The sequence below is a fragment of the Brassica napus genome, chromosome A7 (assembly GCF_020379485.1).
Source record: "Brassica napus cultivar Da-Ae chromosome A7, Da-Ae, whole genome shotgun sequence".
Lineage (NCBI taxonomy): Eukaryota > Viridiplantae > Streptophyta > Magnoliopsida > Brassicales > Brassicaceae > Brassica > Brassica napus.
This window is the reverse complement of record NC_063440.1, coordinates 8,424,314-8,443,756: the sequence shown is the minus strand read 5'-3', so window position 1 is coordinate 8,443,756 and position 19,443 is coordinate 8,424,314. Positions and strand designations below refer to the sequence as shown.

At 32.4% G+C, this 19,443-nt stretch overlaps 1 protein-coding gene across 1 annotated transcript; it reads left to right on the top strand.

Annotated features, from left to right (window-relative positions):
- Positions 1 to 478: 478 nt before the first annotated feature.
- LOC106454475 (transcription factor FAMA-like) lies at positions 479 to 10,475 on the top strand. The gene is made up of 4 exons (XM_048735478.1): positions 479 to 825; positions 6,283 to 6,970; positions 7,060 to 7,491; positions 7,897 to 10,475. Exons 1-4 carry the CDS (start codon positions 479 to 481, stop codon positions 7,984 to 7,986), a joined length of 1,557 nt encoding a protein of 518 aa, XP_048591435.1. The 3' UTR covers positions 7,987 to 10,475.
- Positions 10,476 to 19,443: the final 8,968 nt, after the last annotated feature.

Genomic DNA, 19,443 nt, shown 5'->3' with positions numbered 1-19,443 from the left:
CTAAAGCAGTTGCAAATTACCGCCCCATTGCACTATGTAATGTGTATTATAAAGCTATCTCTAAGATTTTATCTTTAAGACTCAAACCTGTACTCCAGGAATCAGCTTTCATCCCAGGCCGTGTCATCTCTGACAACGTGCTGATCACCCACGAAATGCTGCACTATCTTAAGGCCTCAGGCGCTGTTAAGAATTATCCTATGGCAGTTAAGACTGATATTAGTAAAGCATACGACATATTAGAATGGAATTTTATTCGTACGGTGCTAGATCAGATGGGGTTTTGTCATACCTGGATTTACTGGATGATGTAATGCATCTCAACTGTCTCGTACTCCTTCGTTCTCAACGACGAGGTGGTTGGGAAGGTGATCCCAGAGAGAGGCAGCCGTCAGGGGGATCCACTTTCACCATACATCTTCATTTTATGCGCAGAAGTCTTGTCGGGGCTCGCAAAAAAGCTCAAGAAAGTGGTAAAATGCCGGGGATCAGAATTGCTAGGAAGAGCCCAAAGATAATTCACCTATTGTTTGCGGATGACACCATGTTTTTCACAATGACAGGGGAGAGTAGTTGCACAACACTGTCGAAAATTCTCCATGACTATGAGCAGGCCTCAGGACAGAAGATAAACGTCCTCAAATCATCTATCTCCTTTGCTAGCAAGACGCCTCCTGAGATCAGATCAAGAGTTAAACAAATATTGGGCATAGATAAGGAGGGGGGAGTTGGTAAATACATGGGTCTTCCTGAACATTTCGGAAGAAGAAAGAAGGACCTCTTCAGCTCCATCGTCGACCGGATGCACCAGAAATCTATCTCCTGGTCCACTCAGTTCTTATCTACAGCATGCAAAGCAGTTATTCTCCAATCAGTTCTATCAGCTGTCCCTAGCTTTTCTATGACATGTTTTCTCCTACCCATTAGCTTATGTAAACATATTCAGTCAGTACTTACAAGGTTCTTGTGGGACACGAAGGCCGGTGAAAGGAAAATTTGCTGGGTTTCTTGGGAAGATCTTACCCTACCCAAGAGCTTAGGTGGTCTGGGCTTCCGCGACATCCAAGCTTTCAACCAAGCCCTTCTTGCTAAGATTGATTGGCGCTTGATCACTGCACCACACTGCATGTTTTCTAGAATTATCTTGGGAAAATATTGTCATAAAACATCTTTCCAGAAGAAAGCACCTTCCTCATGCATCTCTCACGGTTGGCGAGGAATCCTTAAAGGCAGGGATCTCCTCCTACAACATCTAGGAAAGGCCATTGAAAATGGTGAATCTACACACCTTTGGTCGGATTCCTAGTTCAACCCTGGAGCTGGTCTAAAACCTATAGGACCCGTCTCCTTGCAAAACATCGATCTCATAGTCTCAGACCTCCTAACTAGAGAAACAAGGGAATGGAATAGAGCCCGAGTCAACCAGCTATTACCTGAACTTTCCGCACACATTCTAGCCATTACTCCTAGTCTCCTTGGAGGGCAAGACTCCTACGTCTGGCCACTGCAGAAATCAGGGCAATACTCTGTTAAATCTGGTTACATCTCGGTGCAAAACACCAATTACCAGGACACTAGACAAACCCTTCTACCTGCAAATTTTGATTGAAAAAAACACGTCTGGAATCTCTCCACTCAACCTAAATTGAAGTATTTCTTGTAGAAAGTTCTGCACAATGCTATCTCAACGGGTGCGAATCTCCAAAGGAGAGGTGTTCTTTCAAACACTCTCTCCTCCTTTTGTGGCAATTTAGAAACATCTGATCATATCTTCCTCCACTGCCCCTTCGTCCGAGAAGTTTGGACGCTTGGCCCTTGGACCTCTCCCCTTGATGCTCTCTCAGACACATCCCTCTCCACTGTCCTTTGTAGCTCACACTCTTGGAGGAACCTTCCCCCAGCAGGCATCTATGAAAATATCTTCCCAAATATCGTGTGGAACATCTGGATCGCCAGAAATAAGAAGGTTTTCGAGAAGCGACACATCTTTCCCCAAGAGGTAATGACTCTAGCGATCCACTCCATGAGAGAATGCGAACAAGCACAACCCCGACCCCAGCACCCCCACGACGGAATTTTATTTGGCCTCAGCTGCTCGACATGGAAATCGGAATCAGCGGGTCTCGCCTGGATTTTCACTGATCAAGACGGATCGGAAAAATCTAGCAAAAGTATCTATTTATATCATGTCTTCTCTCGTTGCATGGCAGAGGCATTCACAATCCAAGGTGCGCTTCTCAACGCGGCATCCCTCAATTATCACAACATATGCCTTAGATTAGATTTCCAAGAGCTCATTCGGCTATCAACGGGAGGAAATGGACGATTGAACTCCACGGCGTTCTCTCCGACATCGATTCCTTAGTTTTCTCTGCTTCATCAACATTTACTTTATGTCGTTTTGAGTTTATCCCTCGCTCTTCGAATGGGCCGGCCGACAGGCTTGCTAAATTCCATCTACCGTTACCCATATGATTGTCTTATAGGATTAATATATTATAGAATTTGTAAGGATATTGGTTATATTTGTTTTTGAATAGTAAAATATCTAAACAAAATTTATAAATTAAAAAAATTGAAAATATTTAACAATATTTGAAAATTGAATATCTCCAAATAATTACATATATGTTTAAAAAAAAAATCTAAAATATACAAATTATTTTTATACTTTTATCTGAATTATTTGATATTGAATCCAAATTATTTAAAATTTCCAACAAAACTAAACCAAAACTAAATTGAATCCATTTTTCTATTATCTGGTTTTTATTATAAAATTGAACCAAAAACTAGAAAAAAAATTATGTAAGATAAATATAAATACAATATTTATTTTATTTATTATGATCTTTTAAAATAATTAATTTTTACATCTTTGGATTAACAAAGAAGTTTGGTCAATCACAAGGAATTGCTCTAGTGGTAGGCAGACTTTAGAAAACTATGGGTCCGACTGATTTAAACACAGCGGTTGCGGTTGCGAGAGTTTGCGGATGTGGGTGGTTGCGGTATCAAGCGTTTTGTATAACTGATATAACGTTTGAAAATTATTGCGTTTGTGGGATATTTGCGACTGGTTTATTATATTGCAGTGGTTTAATAATAAATTATTAATATTAATATATTCTAACATTATAAAAATATAATAACATACACTTATAATAAAGTATATTAATTATCAATATAATATGATTAATAAAAATATTATGTTTATTTATGAAACTTTTTAAATTAGTTGAAAGTTATAATTTAAATAAATTTGTTCTGAAGATTTTGCATTAAAAATTTTAAAAGAATATTTTATTTCATTTTTTATATGTGTATATTTTTATATATGTGTAAATTTTAAAAAATTGTAATGAATGGTTAGTCTCAAGTTTTTATAAAACAAATTATGATAGTGTTGGTGAATTTAAACTAATATATACAATATGTATATATTTTTATTTGTAATTTTTCTATTTAAAGGTTTAATTTTAACATTTTAAAATATTTTTGAAAATAATATTATATTTATTTATTCATCCGCAACCGCCTGCAACCGGAAACGTTAGCTGGAACCAGCTTTTGATTTTAAGAGGTTTGGAGCGGTTCGGAGCGGTTTGGAGCGGTTCGGAGCGGTCTGAAACGATTTGTAACGGTTTGTATGATTGTTTCGAAACGTTGTCAACCGTTACCAACCGCAAACCTGCGTTTGTGGATGGTAGCGGAAAAACTAGTCAGATCCTAAATGAACCGGATTCAAAAAAATCTCACGACATTAAACTCATATACGCAGATATAATATTATATTTGAGCCTTATTCGAATATTTAAAAAAAAAAATCATCTGTGGAATACACCCTACTTAAATTAGTCTGAATCCATCCATCAATATAAGATACCTCTCGATTATTAATAAAAAAAAAAGGCTGATCCAATACTAATATATTCATTGGATATTTGATTTATTTTCGTTTTTAGATATTTAATGTTTAAAAATGGATGTATTATTTTGGTATTTACGAAATTTAACTCCGTTTTAATACAATTTATAGGAATACAAATAAAATTTCTTAAATCGCTTTCACGAAGACAAATAGCTTTTGTTTATTTGTGAATCGTTTTGCAGTTTTTGTCTCTAACTTCACCTTTATACAAGGCGGATACCTTGGGTTTAATTTGTTTGTATTATGGTTCAGTTTTAGAAATAATTTAATCCAAACGTACATGCATTTTATTTTATTTTGTTGAAATGAAGTACAGTTTATATATATCACAAGAAGAACAATTTTTTATGAAATAAACTCACCGTAAACGATAAATCATAAATAACTTTCAAAACTATTCTACAAACCTTACAAGTTCTAATGATTCTTACAAAATAAATTCAAAAATAAAGAAGAAAGAAATTAAAAACAGAATATCCAAAATGTTTTACTACCAGATGATTATAAGTACTATTTGAACAATTGTTTACGTATATTTACTACACCCTTGTCCTTATTAAATTCACATGTCTGACGACGTATTAAATGAAGAAAAAAATAACTCACATGTCTCCACAACGCACACACATAGCAACGGTCATTTTCGTGAAACAAATGTTCTTATAAATAAATTCTTTGTTAAAAAAAAGAAGAAGAAAAGAATCTTGTATTTTTATTGTATTAATTAAAGAAAAAAATTTGTGTCAAAAAACGTTCTTACAAATAGCATAAGTAGTTAAATCTGAAATAATAGAATTAAAAATGAAGATGAGTGGGCGATTTGATTAAGTTCACGAAAAGCGGTAGAAACAGAGGAGCGGTTTGGCTTGCTAGTTGCTTGTGAGCTCCGAAACTTATCTACTCTTTAATGGTTCCAAAGATAGAGAGAGGTGATACACGTGTGTTTTCACAGTACTCCATTTTTTTGTGGCTCCTCTGCCTTATACGTTTACGGAAAAGAAATATTCTTTATTACGAAAACAAGATACATATGGTTTCGAAAATTCAATGATATTCATTTGACTCAATGTTTCATTTCATTGAGCAATTTGAGCTTAACTTTCTTAAGAGCTCTAGTTAGATCTCCAATTCGAATATTTGAAAGAAGTTATATCGTAGGTCTCTTATTCAATAAAAACAAAACCATGGATACTGTGATAATCATAACCCATCAATTTGAAAAATAATTTTATTCTTGTAATGGACTAATTGCAAAATACTATAATGTGTGTCTCATTTAATTATCAAAAAAAAATGTGTGTCCCATCTATAAAGATATTAGAGAGGAAATTAGAGAATATATAGTTGTAAAGATTTATATACTTATCTCATTTAACTGACAATATTTTCAATCATTGTGTGAAGATAACTTACATTCTATATATTTAATGCTTTCTTTGTTACTCTATACAAACATAAAAATTGTGGGTGTATGTGTGGAGGAGAAGGGCGGGTTAAGGGCAAATTTATCGGGGGAGATTAGGTAGTTTTTTAGCAAGGTGGGTCCTAACAAAACACAAAACACGGTAACAGAAAGCCGAGATTAAAGATCGACTATTGTTGGGGTGTTGGACTGTTTACGGGCCCCACAGATACGTGGCAACCCGCGGTTAGTGCATTTTTTTTTAATTTTTTTTAATCAGAAAAAGAAAATTAAAAAAAAAATTTAAGAAACCCATTAAAGGTTTTATGAGATAATCATGGTCTAACTACACAAACGAGTTATTAAGACTTGAGAACTTTGATGACGTTGCTTGCTATACCTTTATGACACATGTCTATTTCTCTCTCTGTACGTATGTTATGTATATATGTATATGCGTATGTGTGTATATATATCGGAGTTTGATAGTGGTTGCTCATTTGCGACTTCTCAATATATACTTTTGTCTCTTGTTTACATTTTGCTACTTTTGCATGTCTTTTATATACATATCTCGTAAACCCTAGTAATCATAGAAGGTCAGCTCCCTTTTACTTCATCAACCCCATACTAAACGAGTTCTATCTTTTGGTGTTAAGCACTTCATTGTATTCATTATTCATCTTGAAAAAATACATTTTGTATAAGACGACATACAAGTTGCCATGTAGATGTTTATTTTACGTGTGTTTTTTTCATGTACATGTTTTCAACTGGCTCTGAAGCTCCTGGTTTCTCTTCGTTAGGTTGTCGTGTTGGAATCAAGAAGCTTAAACTTAACTAGCTTCCAGACGTTTATAATCAATACGAGGGTCAATGGATAAAGATTATCCGGTACGTACATTTTCCCCACATATCTTAATCATATATTCAAACATTTGTATGTTAGTCCATTTCTGTTGCTTTTGATATCAACTGAACTTACTGATTACGGTTTCTTTCAGGCACCGAACTTCTTAAGTGAATACTCATGCAGTAACGATGATAACAGCTCCGGTATGATAGACCACATGTTCAAGAGAAACCTTCAGAAACAAAAGCAATCCATGCCGCAGCAGCAACAACTGTCTCCTTCTGGATTCGGAGCAACGCCAACTTTTGATAAAATGAGCTTTGCAGACGTGATGCAGTTTGCGGACTTTGGTCCGATGCTGGCGTTAAACCAGACCAGAAGCCAAAACGATCAAGAAACCTGGATGGACCCGTTTTATATCTTAAAGTTCCCAGTCTTCAATGGGGACCATAACCAGACACATCATATCATGTCTCAAGAAGGTGGTGGATGTGAAGGAAACATAAGCAATGTGTTTCTTGAAGAACAGGATAATCAAGAAGAGAAAAACGATAAAAACTCCATGCAACTCCGTTTTATTGGAGAAGAAGAAGATAGAGAGAACAAAAACGATACGACAAAGGAGGTGAAGAAGAAGAGAAAGAGAGCTAGAACAAGCAAGACCAGCGAAGAAGTGGAAAGCCAAAGATTGGCTCATATCGCGGTCGAGAGGAACCGTAGGAAGCAAATGAACGAGCATCTTTGTGTCCTCAGGTCTCTAATGCCTGGTTCCTACGTTCAAAGGGTATGGTTACGTATTTAGTTTTTGTGATTTTTTCATATATAAATATTTTAACTAAAACTGTGAACTAAATATTATAAATTAATGTATAGCGAGATCAAGCGTCAATCGTAGGAGGGGTAATAGAATTTTTAAGTGAGCTGGAGCAACTCCTTCAATGTTTGGAATCACAGAAGCGTCGAAGAATCTTGGGAGAAACCAATGACATACATGGTGGGGACATGACCACGACAGTGATTACTTCTTCAGCCATAACTTCAAGTAACCCGTTGATTATTACCGGAAATGTAACCGAGTTAGAGGGTGGAGGAGGGATTCAGGAGGAGACGGCGGAGAAGAAGTCGTGCTTGGCAGATGTGGAGGTGAAGCTGCTAGGGTTTAACGCCATGATCAAGATACTTTCAAGAAGACGTCCAAGACAACTGATTATGACTATAGCTGCTTTGGAGGATCTTCATCTCTCTATTCTTCACACTAACATCACTACCATGGAACAAACCGTCCTCTATTCCTTTAATGTCAAGGTAAGTTTCATTAATGTTTACTTATCAAAAAAAAAAGTTTCACTAATGTTTGCATTATAATCATAGACATTTATATATAGTACGTATAAAGTTTGTTGAAGTCATAGGTTTTTTTTTTTGAAACACAGAAAGTCATAGGTTAGGATTCCTAACATAGGTTAGGATTCCTATCATATACCTAAATATATTTTAATATAAGCCGTAATGATGTTCCTAACAAAAGTTAAATAAAATAAGCCGTATTGAAAAAAATAATCTAGCATAATCAGCCAGTATTCATATAAGACATTATATGAATCATAAAGAGTTACAAAGACGCGGTGTATTATATTGATTAGTATTGTTATACAGTACATGTAGCAAAATTGATAAAGGCTAACATGATGTGATTTAAAACATGTGCAGATTACAAGTGAGACAAGGTTTACGGCAGAAGACATTGCAAGTTCAATCCAGGAAATATATAGTTTTATTCATGCAAATTCCACCATGTAATGATTCATCTGTATTCTCCTGTTATTTCCGTTAAATTTACTTTTCGTCAGTTCATGTTGGCTTAATTTTAGGTGTGGTTTTGTACCTTTAGATGTCATTATTATCTTTTCTGAAGTTAAATATGAGACATCGAATCATCAAGAAACAATCTTAGTTTCTTAAATAAGCTCGTTACACCGAAGGTTGTACGGTGGACGATTATTTTTTGAGATTTGTTTAATTTATTGCGCAAATTAATTATATTTGTTTTTCTTCTTTTGCGTCAATGTTCAGAAAAAGAGTTGAGATTTACATTTCATCAGCATAGTTTCATCCTAGGAACATGTTAGTTACATGTTCGATGCATTTTCTGGTGGTGCATCACATTTACAAGTGTCAATGTACATGAATTTGTTCTACCGCAAAAGTGTCAAAGAATTTCAAGTATAATATAGTATATATTCAACGCCGCCGTAAAAAAAAAGAGAGCGATTCTTGATCCTACCTTCTCCGGTGGCCGGCGAGCTTCGTCGGTGCCGTGAGAAGGTCCTTAGTCTAGTTCCTTTTGTCTGTTTAGGCTGAGATGAGGCTTTCGAGAGTCAGAGAAGTTTGGATCTGGGAATCGATTTGATTTCATCCTCTGGTTTGCTTGGGCTCCTTCACTAGATCCGTAGCTTTTTCTGGTGCGCGGTGCAGGTTATACCGGCTCTGATGTGGGGTGATACTTCTTCCATCGGATCGGGTGAAGCAGAACTCATGTATTGCAATGGTGGTCTCTCGTTCTTTCTCTGTCCTTTTGACTTCGTTTTGCTGGTTCGGATGTTCTCGATCTCGTTTAGTTGTTAGTTGTGTTTGTCTTAACCTAGCTCTGGGTCTAAAGCCTTTCGATATAAGTTCGGCTCTGCATGAAGGTCGTCGTTTAAGGGCGTTCTTATGGGAGTCCTTAATGAAGTTTCTTCGTGGAGGCAACTTGGGAGAGTGTAGCGGATTCAGAGTCAGGGGTTCGGCTTTTAGATTTCTTGGAAGAAGATTTAGTTGTTGATGGACTTGTGGAGTTTGTTTGGTCTAATGGCTTTGGTGGGAGATATCACTTGCTATGTTTTCAGGTAGAGTTTCTCTGCATTGGAATTTGGTTGTGCTCTGTTTTCGACAAGGCGTCTGGTTCTTGATTGGTGTAATCTTTGGAAGGCCTTGCTGTTAGTCCTCTGGTCGTTATATTGCTCTCTTCTGTTGGTGAAGTTTCGGGGCGGGGAAGCTGTGCAGTTCCTTGGTTTGAAACCAACGGGTTCTTCCGGATTACTTGGTAAGGAGCTGTGGAGCCTTAGCTCAATTGCGTGCAGTCTTTGAGTAGTTAATTGCCAACCGTCGTCTTCTTTGGCTGCTCGGGTTGAAGATCGATTCTCTTGTGGCTTCTTGTGTTGGAGCAGTCTTATGTATGGTTATTGAACGTGTTTCTCTGGTGGAACAGTTCTAGGAGATCCTCTTCGAACTCAAATAATTAGGCTTGCATCGCTTTCTCACTCATCTCTGCTTCCGGCTCCGTTAAGCTTCTTCATTTTGGAAGTGCTTCGTGTATCTCCCTATGGTCCTAATCAACATTGTCTTTTTCTTTTGTTTAGTTTATGGTTCAATGTTTGTTCTAATCTTTGGCTCCGGATGGTGCATATCACCTTGCCGGCTTATGGCTCTAGAGAGGTTGCAAACCTTTGCTAAACCTTTGCTGGCTTTGTATGATACTCTGTTCAAAGTTAATATTAATCTACTAGATGACAAAAAAAAAAAAATAGTATATATCAATATCATCTTTCGTCCTCTTCTTCAGGGAATTTAATGCACAATCGATATATTATATTATTATCATATGATAACAAGTGTACAACTGTTCCAGGATACCTACAGAGTCAACAAAAATTGTCTACTGTCTAAATTGCAAAAATAGGTGGATGGCAATTTAGGAGTTTTGTTAAACTACATAATAAAGAAAGAGTCTCGGTTAGATACATTGAAATTGAGATGTTGTGCTTCTTTTCTTATTTCCCTTGTTCAATTTTTTCATTCATGATGTATCTTTGTTTGATTATATAAAAACTAAACTGCGTATAGTAGAAATATATACGTTGAAGGTTTACCAAAAAAATAAAATAAATATATATATATATATATATATATACGTTGAAGCGGAGTCAGATAAATATCAAAGCAATTGTTTGAAAAAAGTATGTGTATATTGCAGCGATTTCAAATTAAAAGTCTTATTTAAAAGAACAGTTTAAACAGTCTATTTTATTAAATCAAATTTTGGTCAGTAAAAGAACAATTTCATTCGACTCTATCTAAGTTATATCAAAAAGTACTAGACTTTCATGTTCTACTCTTTTCCTTTTGAAAATCGGCACTAATATTAATTTTTTTAGGGATTTGAACTATGCTGCAAACCTCAAAACAAATCAACATATATTAAAAAATCGATGCATCAGTTTTCACAAAACTCTTAGTTAAAAAATTATAGGTTCACTAGAAGTTTCTTCACAAAAACTATCGCATTTGCCCCACGGTGGGCGCCAAAAAAAAAAAAAAAAAAAAAACTATCGCATAGTCTTTCAAAATATAATTATGTACTATATATTCAAAATAATAATTTTAGATTTCATTTCCCACAAGACAATAATTTGAAGCTTACATCCCCAAATGTTTAAGTTTGAAGTCTAACAACCCATAAACCATGACTATAATTTATTACTGTTTTATATTAAACTATAAACTATTTTAATTCAACATTTAACTAAAACTAAGACCCGAATTAGATGTATAAGAAACCTCTTGATGAAAATATATAACCCTAATTAGACTCGTTATTGGATCTAATTTAGGTCTTAATTTGGTTACATGTCGACTTACAAATAGTTTATAATTTAGTTTAAAATAGTAAACTAATTAATCATGGCTTATGGGTGAACTTTTAAAGACATAAGGAGCTAAGTCTGAAACTATTATTTCAGAAATATATAGAATATAGTTATAGTTTGCCAGACATATGATGCTATGTAATAGTTTTTGTGGGAAAAGTAACTTGTCAACCCAAAATTGAAAAGATCCAAATCATCAAAATCACTGCAATTATATATTCTTTTTTTTGTCAGCTGCAATTATATATTCTAAATTAACATGATCAAATATACTAACCAAAACATTTAAGATAAAAAGTTAATACCAACAATAAAAGGTGTTGGGATAATATTATTCATTTACAAAACTAATCATTTCCAACATTTCAAAAATGGTTAAAACGTTCTAAGAAATTTTTTAAAATTAAGAGCTAGAATTATTATCCATAATATCATTTTATTATTAATTCAAAATCTCACATGCATTTTGTTCTATGCATTATGTTTATTAGTTCTCATATTGTTCTTATAAAATAATAAGTATAAAAAGAACTTTATATTTTTTAGTTAAGATACGAAAATTTTAAATGAAATTGTAAGCTTCCAAAACATAATCATAGGCTTTCAAAACATAACTGAAAGTTTTAATGCGTTTTTTAATTACAAATAATAATTTTGAATAAAAAAATGAAATCCGGTGAAACTTCTATGCTACCTACTATATATATGTGTGTGTTTTGTATACGCCATGATCTAAAATTATTGTTTTGTCGGTTTTATCTAACACATATTTTAAGGCTTTACAAGTGTCTAATAAACAATTTTCATAACTTATCAGTTAACACTACTATGGACAACGAAAAGTATGTTTATACATTCAGCATGACAGCTTTTTGAAACAGATTATAATAAACGATTATCGAGGATTGAAACCCCTTTAACATTTGTAACAAAAAAAAAGGATTGAAAACCTAAAAGCGTTGCCAAGTTTTTTTAATTGAGCTGAAGAAGTTATCAGTTTTGAAAAGATGGTCTCAAAATTTTAGAATTGTATATCACCCTCGATCAGAAAATAGTTTGGTACATTCTTTCGGTAGGATAGCAAAAATATTTCATAGAAATACTAATCAACTCTATAAAGAATCTACAAATTTTTCCAAGGCTCATAGCTTTATTTTTCATACCCTTAACTAGTCTCTGTATTTGGATAAATTCTCGTTTCCAAATTTGAACCTTTCTGGTTCTCATCAAACCAAATCCCTACACACAACCACTAACTATTTCTGTTTCATAGGATTAATCTTATTGCTTGTATTCTAGATTAGCTAAGGATCAAATAACACGACTTGTACGGCAGGCAACCAATAACTATTTCTGCATTAACCGTAATATTAGTATTACAGATATCATTTAATCATTTTATATATATTTCATTTAGATCATGACAAAAAAATTAAGTCAGATAATTTTTTATTTTCAGTGAGATAATTAAATGATATCTACATGATAAATATGAATGTTGAAATTACATAAATCATTTACCTAAATTAATGATATTCTGCAAGGACAACTTTGCATGTATTATGTATACATATTTTTTCGATACCCTAAGAGACACTCAGTTCAGAATTGTCGACAAATGGTCTTTGGAATCTCAAACGGACCCAAAATCTCTATCATCTTCACTTCACTCTTTTTGAGTAGTTTAATGTTAATAGATTTGCAATTTTAAGTAAAAACTAGGTGATTTGAATTTTCTTCAATAATAGTTTCTAAATTACAAATTTACAAATTTATTTTACACCCGAGTTTGTATACTTTTCATATCATAGAAGTTTAAGATATTTTAGCAAAATTAATAAAAGAATGTTATACTTTGCCAACTCTCCCTAAACGAATTGCAAACTTCACAAAAATATTCAGCAACTAGATTTTGATCCGCGTTTGAAAGCGCGGGTTCTATTATTATAACAAATTTTGATATAAATTATTATTTTGTGGTTGTTTTACATTATTATGTTACAAAGTCGAATTATATAAAAGAACTAATTTTTTAAAAAAATTATATAATTCATGAATTACTTTATTTGAAATTTTGTATAAATTTTATGTAATTTTTTCGTACGCATTGGTATTTTACATGGACCCCGAAAAACCAAACCAAAATCAACTCGAAAATACTGGTTCACGTCGGGTATAGAGAAAAATACGTATTTTTTTGGAAATGTAGGTCTCTGTCAGCGTCTGAGACCTAGCCGAAACCCGTTTGGGAGCAAAAGTACCCAGTTTGTGTATATTATATATATATGTGTATTTTGAATATGTTTTTGGTATACATATATTTTGAGTTTTTGGTTTGAATTTGCGATTATAGTTTTGGATTTCGAGTAAAAATTCAAATTTTAAAATATATTTTTGGGTCTTCAAATACAATTTTGGGTATTTTTTGGTTCCTCGGTCAGTTTTCGAGTACAATTTTAGGTCTTTTGAGTATTTTCTAATTTTCGGGTATTTGTTTAGATTTTGGATATTTTTAGTGTTTCGAGTATTTTTTATGTTTATCGAGTTTTATTTAAGTCCTAAATATCTGAACGGATCCATACCCGTTACGTACAAAAAATAACATATATTTTATAGATATTTGAATTATGGAGTCGAAACCATCCATATCTGAAAGAAACCGATCCGAACAAAAATAATATTTTTTCTAAATACCTAATTAGGTCCAAAAACCCCAGACCTAGCAAAATTCATTGATTCGTTTTATAAAATTTTGGGTGGAAAATACATTTTAGGTTTGATCAATAATTTTTAATAGGACATGGCTCATTTATATTTCAAAAGTTGATCTCTTAAGAAAATTTTGATCTAATGAAGAAAGATGGTATATATGACAATGACCCCTACATATTGAAATTTTGGTGCTGTTTATATGTATATATGTTAATTTGAAGGAAGTTGATTTAAGTAAAATAACCATTTGAAACATTCCATATATGTAGTCATGATCTTATTAAAGTGGGTGAAATTTATTTAAATGTTGGAAAATATTATTTGGTTGCTATATAATAGGGGATAGTTAATAATATTTAGTTGTATATAATAGGTTAGACTAAAAAATAAATAGGTGCAACAACCTTGTATAAGTAGATTTTTTAGGACTCCTTCCCTTTTAATAGTATTGACTAGATTTTGACCCGCGCTTAGAAAACGCAGGTTTTTTCCGGTAAAAATAGAAGTTTAAATTGATTATTATTTTGTGTTCATATAAATGTTTTAAGATTAAGTCACCATGATTTATATTGATGTGATCAAGCATCTGCGTTTTTGAAATTTGGTTGAAATATTTTTAAAAATGATGTTTGTTTGTCTAATAGTATAGGAATTATGAAGTGTAAATATATATGTTGGTATTGGAAAGATTTTTTCTCACAATATATATATATATATATATATATATATATATATATATATATATATATATATATATTAACTATCAAAATTTAAAAATATAAAAGCAAATATATAAAAGGGATTTAATCTGTAGTTATTATAAAGCTATATTTGTTTTCTATACATAGTCAATATTTAAATTATTGTTGAAAATTAAAATCTAAGTTTTTTATTGCAGGTTTATTAATATGGGTGTAAAATGAGTTTTAATATAAACTATGACATTGTCATATATACATGGTACGTTTTTTTATTTCACATGTCCTATTAGAAACATACCATATATAGGTCTGTTTATTTATACTACTGGTACGTACGATTTTATATATACATTTATCAAAATATGCGATATTATAAGGACTAAAAGCCTTTTAACTAACGTTGAGTAATATATGATAATAGGAGAAATAATAGGTAGACTAAATATACTATTAGTTAAATGAAAGGATACAGTAACTTTGTTTAAATAGATTTCTCAAAAATGCTTCCCTTTTAATAGAATAGATATATACATATTTTCTGAAATTCTAAGATAAAAAAACCTTGTATTTAATATTAATACGATGAATCGTTTTTTCTTACACAACTGGTGTATATTACTTGACACGCAAGAACTGTTCTCTGACCTCTTTCCTGAGCTCTGAATCAGTGATAAAAACAAAATCTGTTTTTTTTTTTAACACAGATAAAAAACAAAATCTTGTGTTATACAGATACGAAATATGTCCTCAATTCGTAAGACTTTGCCTCAGTCTCCTGTTGGAAATTTTCACGAAGTGGTTTAAGATATTTTGCGGTAAATTTTCTGGAGAAGACGTTGGTCAGAATAACTGGATATATGGCACGATGTAATCCGTCTCTGTGTTTATATAAGATAATGCATTCACTTATCAGAACTGGTGCACTTTTGAATGAGAAATTGAAATATAATGTGAGTTGCTTGAGAAGTTTACATTGTAACATTTATCAAATATCTACATTAACCTGTGGGGATTCACAATGGAATCGTCAAAGTACGACCAAGCTCTCTTAATGCTGAGGATGTGTTTTGCTGGCAGAAACCTAGAAAAAGAATTTACAGTGTTAAGTCCGGTTATCATGCAGCTATGAAGAACTCAAATTGCAGTAACTTGGTGATAGCAGTTCCGGAAAAGTTCACGTGGAAGATGATATACTATGGTTTTTACTGGTTTTTAATCATAGTATAAATCCTATTTAGAGTCTATATATTATGTTTCGAGTCTGTTTTAGAGTCTTTTCGTCTATGTATGTTTTGGAGTATTGTATAGATTATGGAGCCATTTGGAGCATAAAGAGAAACTCGTAGATGTTCAAGAAATTAAAAGTCAACGCCGAGTTTTGGATTGATACATTCCTTGGTGTCGCTTGACACTAACGCAAGTATGTTGGTCAGCTCTATTTCAGAATCAAGTCTGTCCTAGAAGTTTCCTCTAATTATAAGATTTCCCATAATCGACTTTACACCTAATGTATATAGTTTTAAGCCAATTTTTAGGCTAGGATACTTTATTAGAAGATTTACTGTTCTTCGAGGTTTTGGAGAGAAAATCATAGAACTCCTTTAGAGATTTTGATTGCAACTGCAGTATTTATATCTCTAATTTTTAATGCAATTCATTCAGTTTATCTTTATGACTTGCTTTACTATGTCTGAGTGGTCTACTTGTTAGATTTAAGGTTTTCTAAAGTTTTGACGAACTTGTAAATATAGAACTGCTAGGGTGATTTATTAGGATAATTCAAAGGATTGATCTTATTGCTTCTATTCTAGATTAGCTAACTAGAAACTCGATCATAGGATAATCGACAACCGCGAGAGTGGGTTCGACTCCTGAAACTAATCCTACTGAGCTAGGTTGATAAATAACAACGAGAGTTGGTTTAGATAACTTAGTGAACAAATAAAACTGAACGATAATTCTTGTCTAAAACAAGTATCGATCGACACTCAGTAGTATCAGTCGACACTCTCCCTAATTCGCTTACGAGAGTTGGCATTATAGGGTTTAGAGAGCTACAACTGAGGTACATCTGTCCACACCATGGATTCAACAAGGTACAACTTTTTGGTATCTTCTTCAGAGATATCGCCTTGGTTTATCAGATGGCTTTAGACACAGTTAGGGAAGAAAACTTCAATACTAGAAATCCATAAGAAGCTGTGAGACCCATCGAGAACTTGGCGTCTATTAATAGCACCAAGAACACCGATTATGAGAGAAAGAAATTGACTGGCAGCTTGGACAAGGAGCAGATGCCTGAGGTTAAGGCAAAGCTTGACAATGTTCATAAACTTCTTACGAAACAAGTTAGCTTTGCAGAGGATGTGGAGGCTAAAACTGCCAGTGACAGGGGCGATGAGGAGGACGTGAATTACGTCAGTGGTACTGGTTTGCAAAGAATTTAATATATTCTCTAATTTTCAGATTTTGAAAATGAATTTTCAGCCTTTTCTAGGAATTGAATGTCAAAGCTATATATGCTTTCATGCAAAGAATAGAGAGATAATGTGATAATGGATCAGCATAATAAGATCCTTTCTTTGAAAGTTCTGTTTTTTTTTTTCATTTGAAAAAAATGTACCAATGTAATGCATCTTCATTAATTATCCAATAAAATCCATTGTGGTACAAAATATATTTTCTTTGATATATCTAATCTATTAAAAGGAAAGTACATTTTGTACTTAACCCTAAGTTTTCCACAAAAATTACCTTTTCATGCCACTGGTATTAAACACAGAGTTTTACATTTAAATTAAACCGGCACACATGATTGCTTTAATAAATTAGATTTATAAAACCAACACTAAACCACTTAATCCTCGGTTGCTACGTATAGTTTTGTACAATGAATAAAACACATGACCGGGTCTTCCATAACTAAAACACATATAGTTCTGAAATTATAGTTCCATAATTAACCAAATTTAAACGTGATTCAAAACCAATTATATCTTGGTTTATTATTGCCTACACAATCCACTTATATCTATCCAAAATTCAATTAAATACTTTTATATACCAGTTTGTTTTAAAACACGTACACAATTGATTTATATTATTTCTTGGTTTAGTGTTGTGAGCAGAATAAAATCCAACCTTTCCAAAATTCAATTGACTACTTTTGTTTGTATAGCAAATTTGTAAAATATACCACAAAAAAAATCGATCCATTAGTATCTAATCAATTATACTCTCTTTTTTTTTATATCCAAAATATATTGAAAATGTAAATTTTGTTACTTAATTTAAAAGATATTTTTGGTCCACCAAATCTAAACTAATAAATTCGTAGCGCAATTAAACCACGTAACATTTACCAAAACAATCCTATTTTTAAAGCAATCATTATACTAAAAGGATTACAATCTTACTTAAAATATTCTGTTATCAAAAAATGCAAACCACGTCTAATTTAGCAAAGAAAACAAGTATATTGTTACCTCAAGATTCAAATCCGATAAAGGTATCCCACATTAGTCCTTTCAAATCACGTTCGACTTACCTAAATAACGAATATACTGTTTTTATACAATATGCAAGTTATATTTTATGTTGTATACAGAAAAATATTTATAATGAAAATATAATTATCCGTTGAGATTAGTTGAATGATTAGGTGGGTTTATGACAATGGTACATATAAAGCCCAAGAAAATTATATATTCTATTACAAAAAATAAATCAATTAACATATTTTATCTTATATAATTAAAATATAATATATCATATAATACTTATTTATTTATTATTAAGCGCCAAAATATAAATTTGGCATAAATAATGAATTATTATAATAAATAATATATAAACAAAACAAATAAATAATAACTCAACATTCAGAGATTAGATATCTTATTTTATTTCCAACACATTATATACATAATAAACAACTAAAACAAATAACAATTAAAAAACTAATGAAATTGATGCATATGAATTATAAAATCATATTAAATATTTGTAAATCGTAAAAATGTATACAATGAAAAAATATTGAATTATAAATTTTTTAATAAAATCTGTGCGGGCGCGCGGATCATGGTACCTTTTCATTAGTTTAGATTATTACTGTTTAATTATTATTTTAAAATATACTTTAAATATAAAAGTTATAGTATAATTTAATAAAACACCCACAATTGGCAATCTTAATACTCAAATATTTTTAATAATGTTTAATGAAATAGAAAAGTTGTCCCAAAACCTATACAAAACAAACTGAACAAAATACGTCAATCTCAAAACTCTATAACTATGAAACTGTATCATGAATTTTTAACATATAATCATTTAGAACATAGATCCGCACGGACGCGCGGGTCCAAATTCTAGTTTTTTTTATAAATGACCACTCTAACATATCATATATCTAAACCTTGAGAAATTCTTTAACCAATTAACCGGTTTATCTCACTTAATTTTTTTTGAACCACTATCTTGACTAATTACCCTTACCACACTTTTTATCGTTGTTTGAGTTTGTTAAATACACAAAGATTTATTTACCTAGTTCCTTTACCGGTACATCTAGTAAAATGACATCAACTCACTAGAATTAAGTGGTAACAAAAGTTTTTCTTCATTTTTTTTCAATTTTTATCTATTCACCTAGAAAATCTTCCACAGTTAGTTAAAAGACTTAACGCTTATCGAACTTATCTAAATAGGAGGAGAACCCCACCACACAATTAAGAAGGAGTTTCAGACGTTTGACCAAAATTTCTTTTTTCTTCTCTTCAACTTGATGTTGATTCTCCTTTCAATCTCCTCTTTCACTCTTCTATTTGACTTTAATGTCTTAATAGTGTTCACAGTGTTAGGATACAAGAAATTAGGTTTAGAAGTATATATAGTGACTTTCTACACTCTTGGGTTTCATCCAAACTAATTGAGTTTCATTTTTGATAAACAAAAAATCAGACCTAGAAAACTAGTCTCGCGACAGCAACTGACCATTAGCGCCTGACCATGAAAACATGATTCACAATCCTTCACCTGGCCATTTGCACCGGATCATAATACATGACCATGAGTATCTGATCACAATATATAGCCAATCTAGGTAAGCCAAGAAGGTGGCAAGTGCCACCATAAAAATCTCAAAATTTGCATAA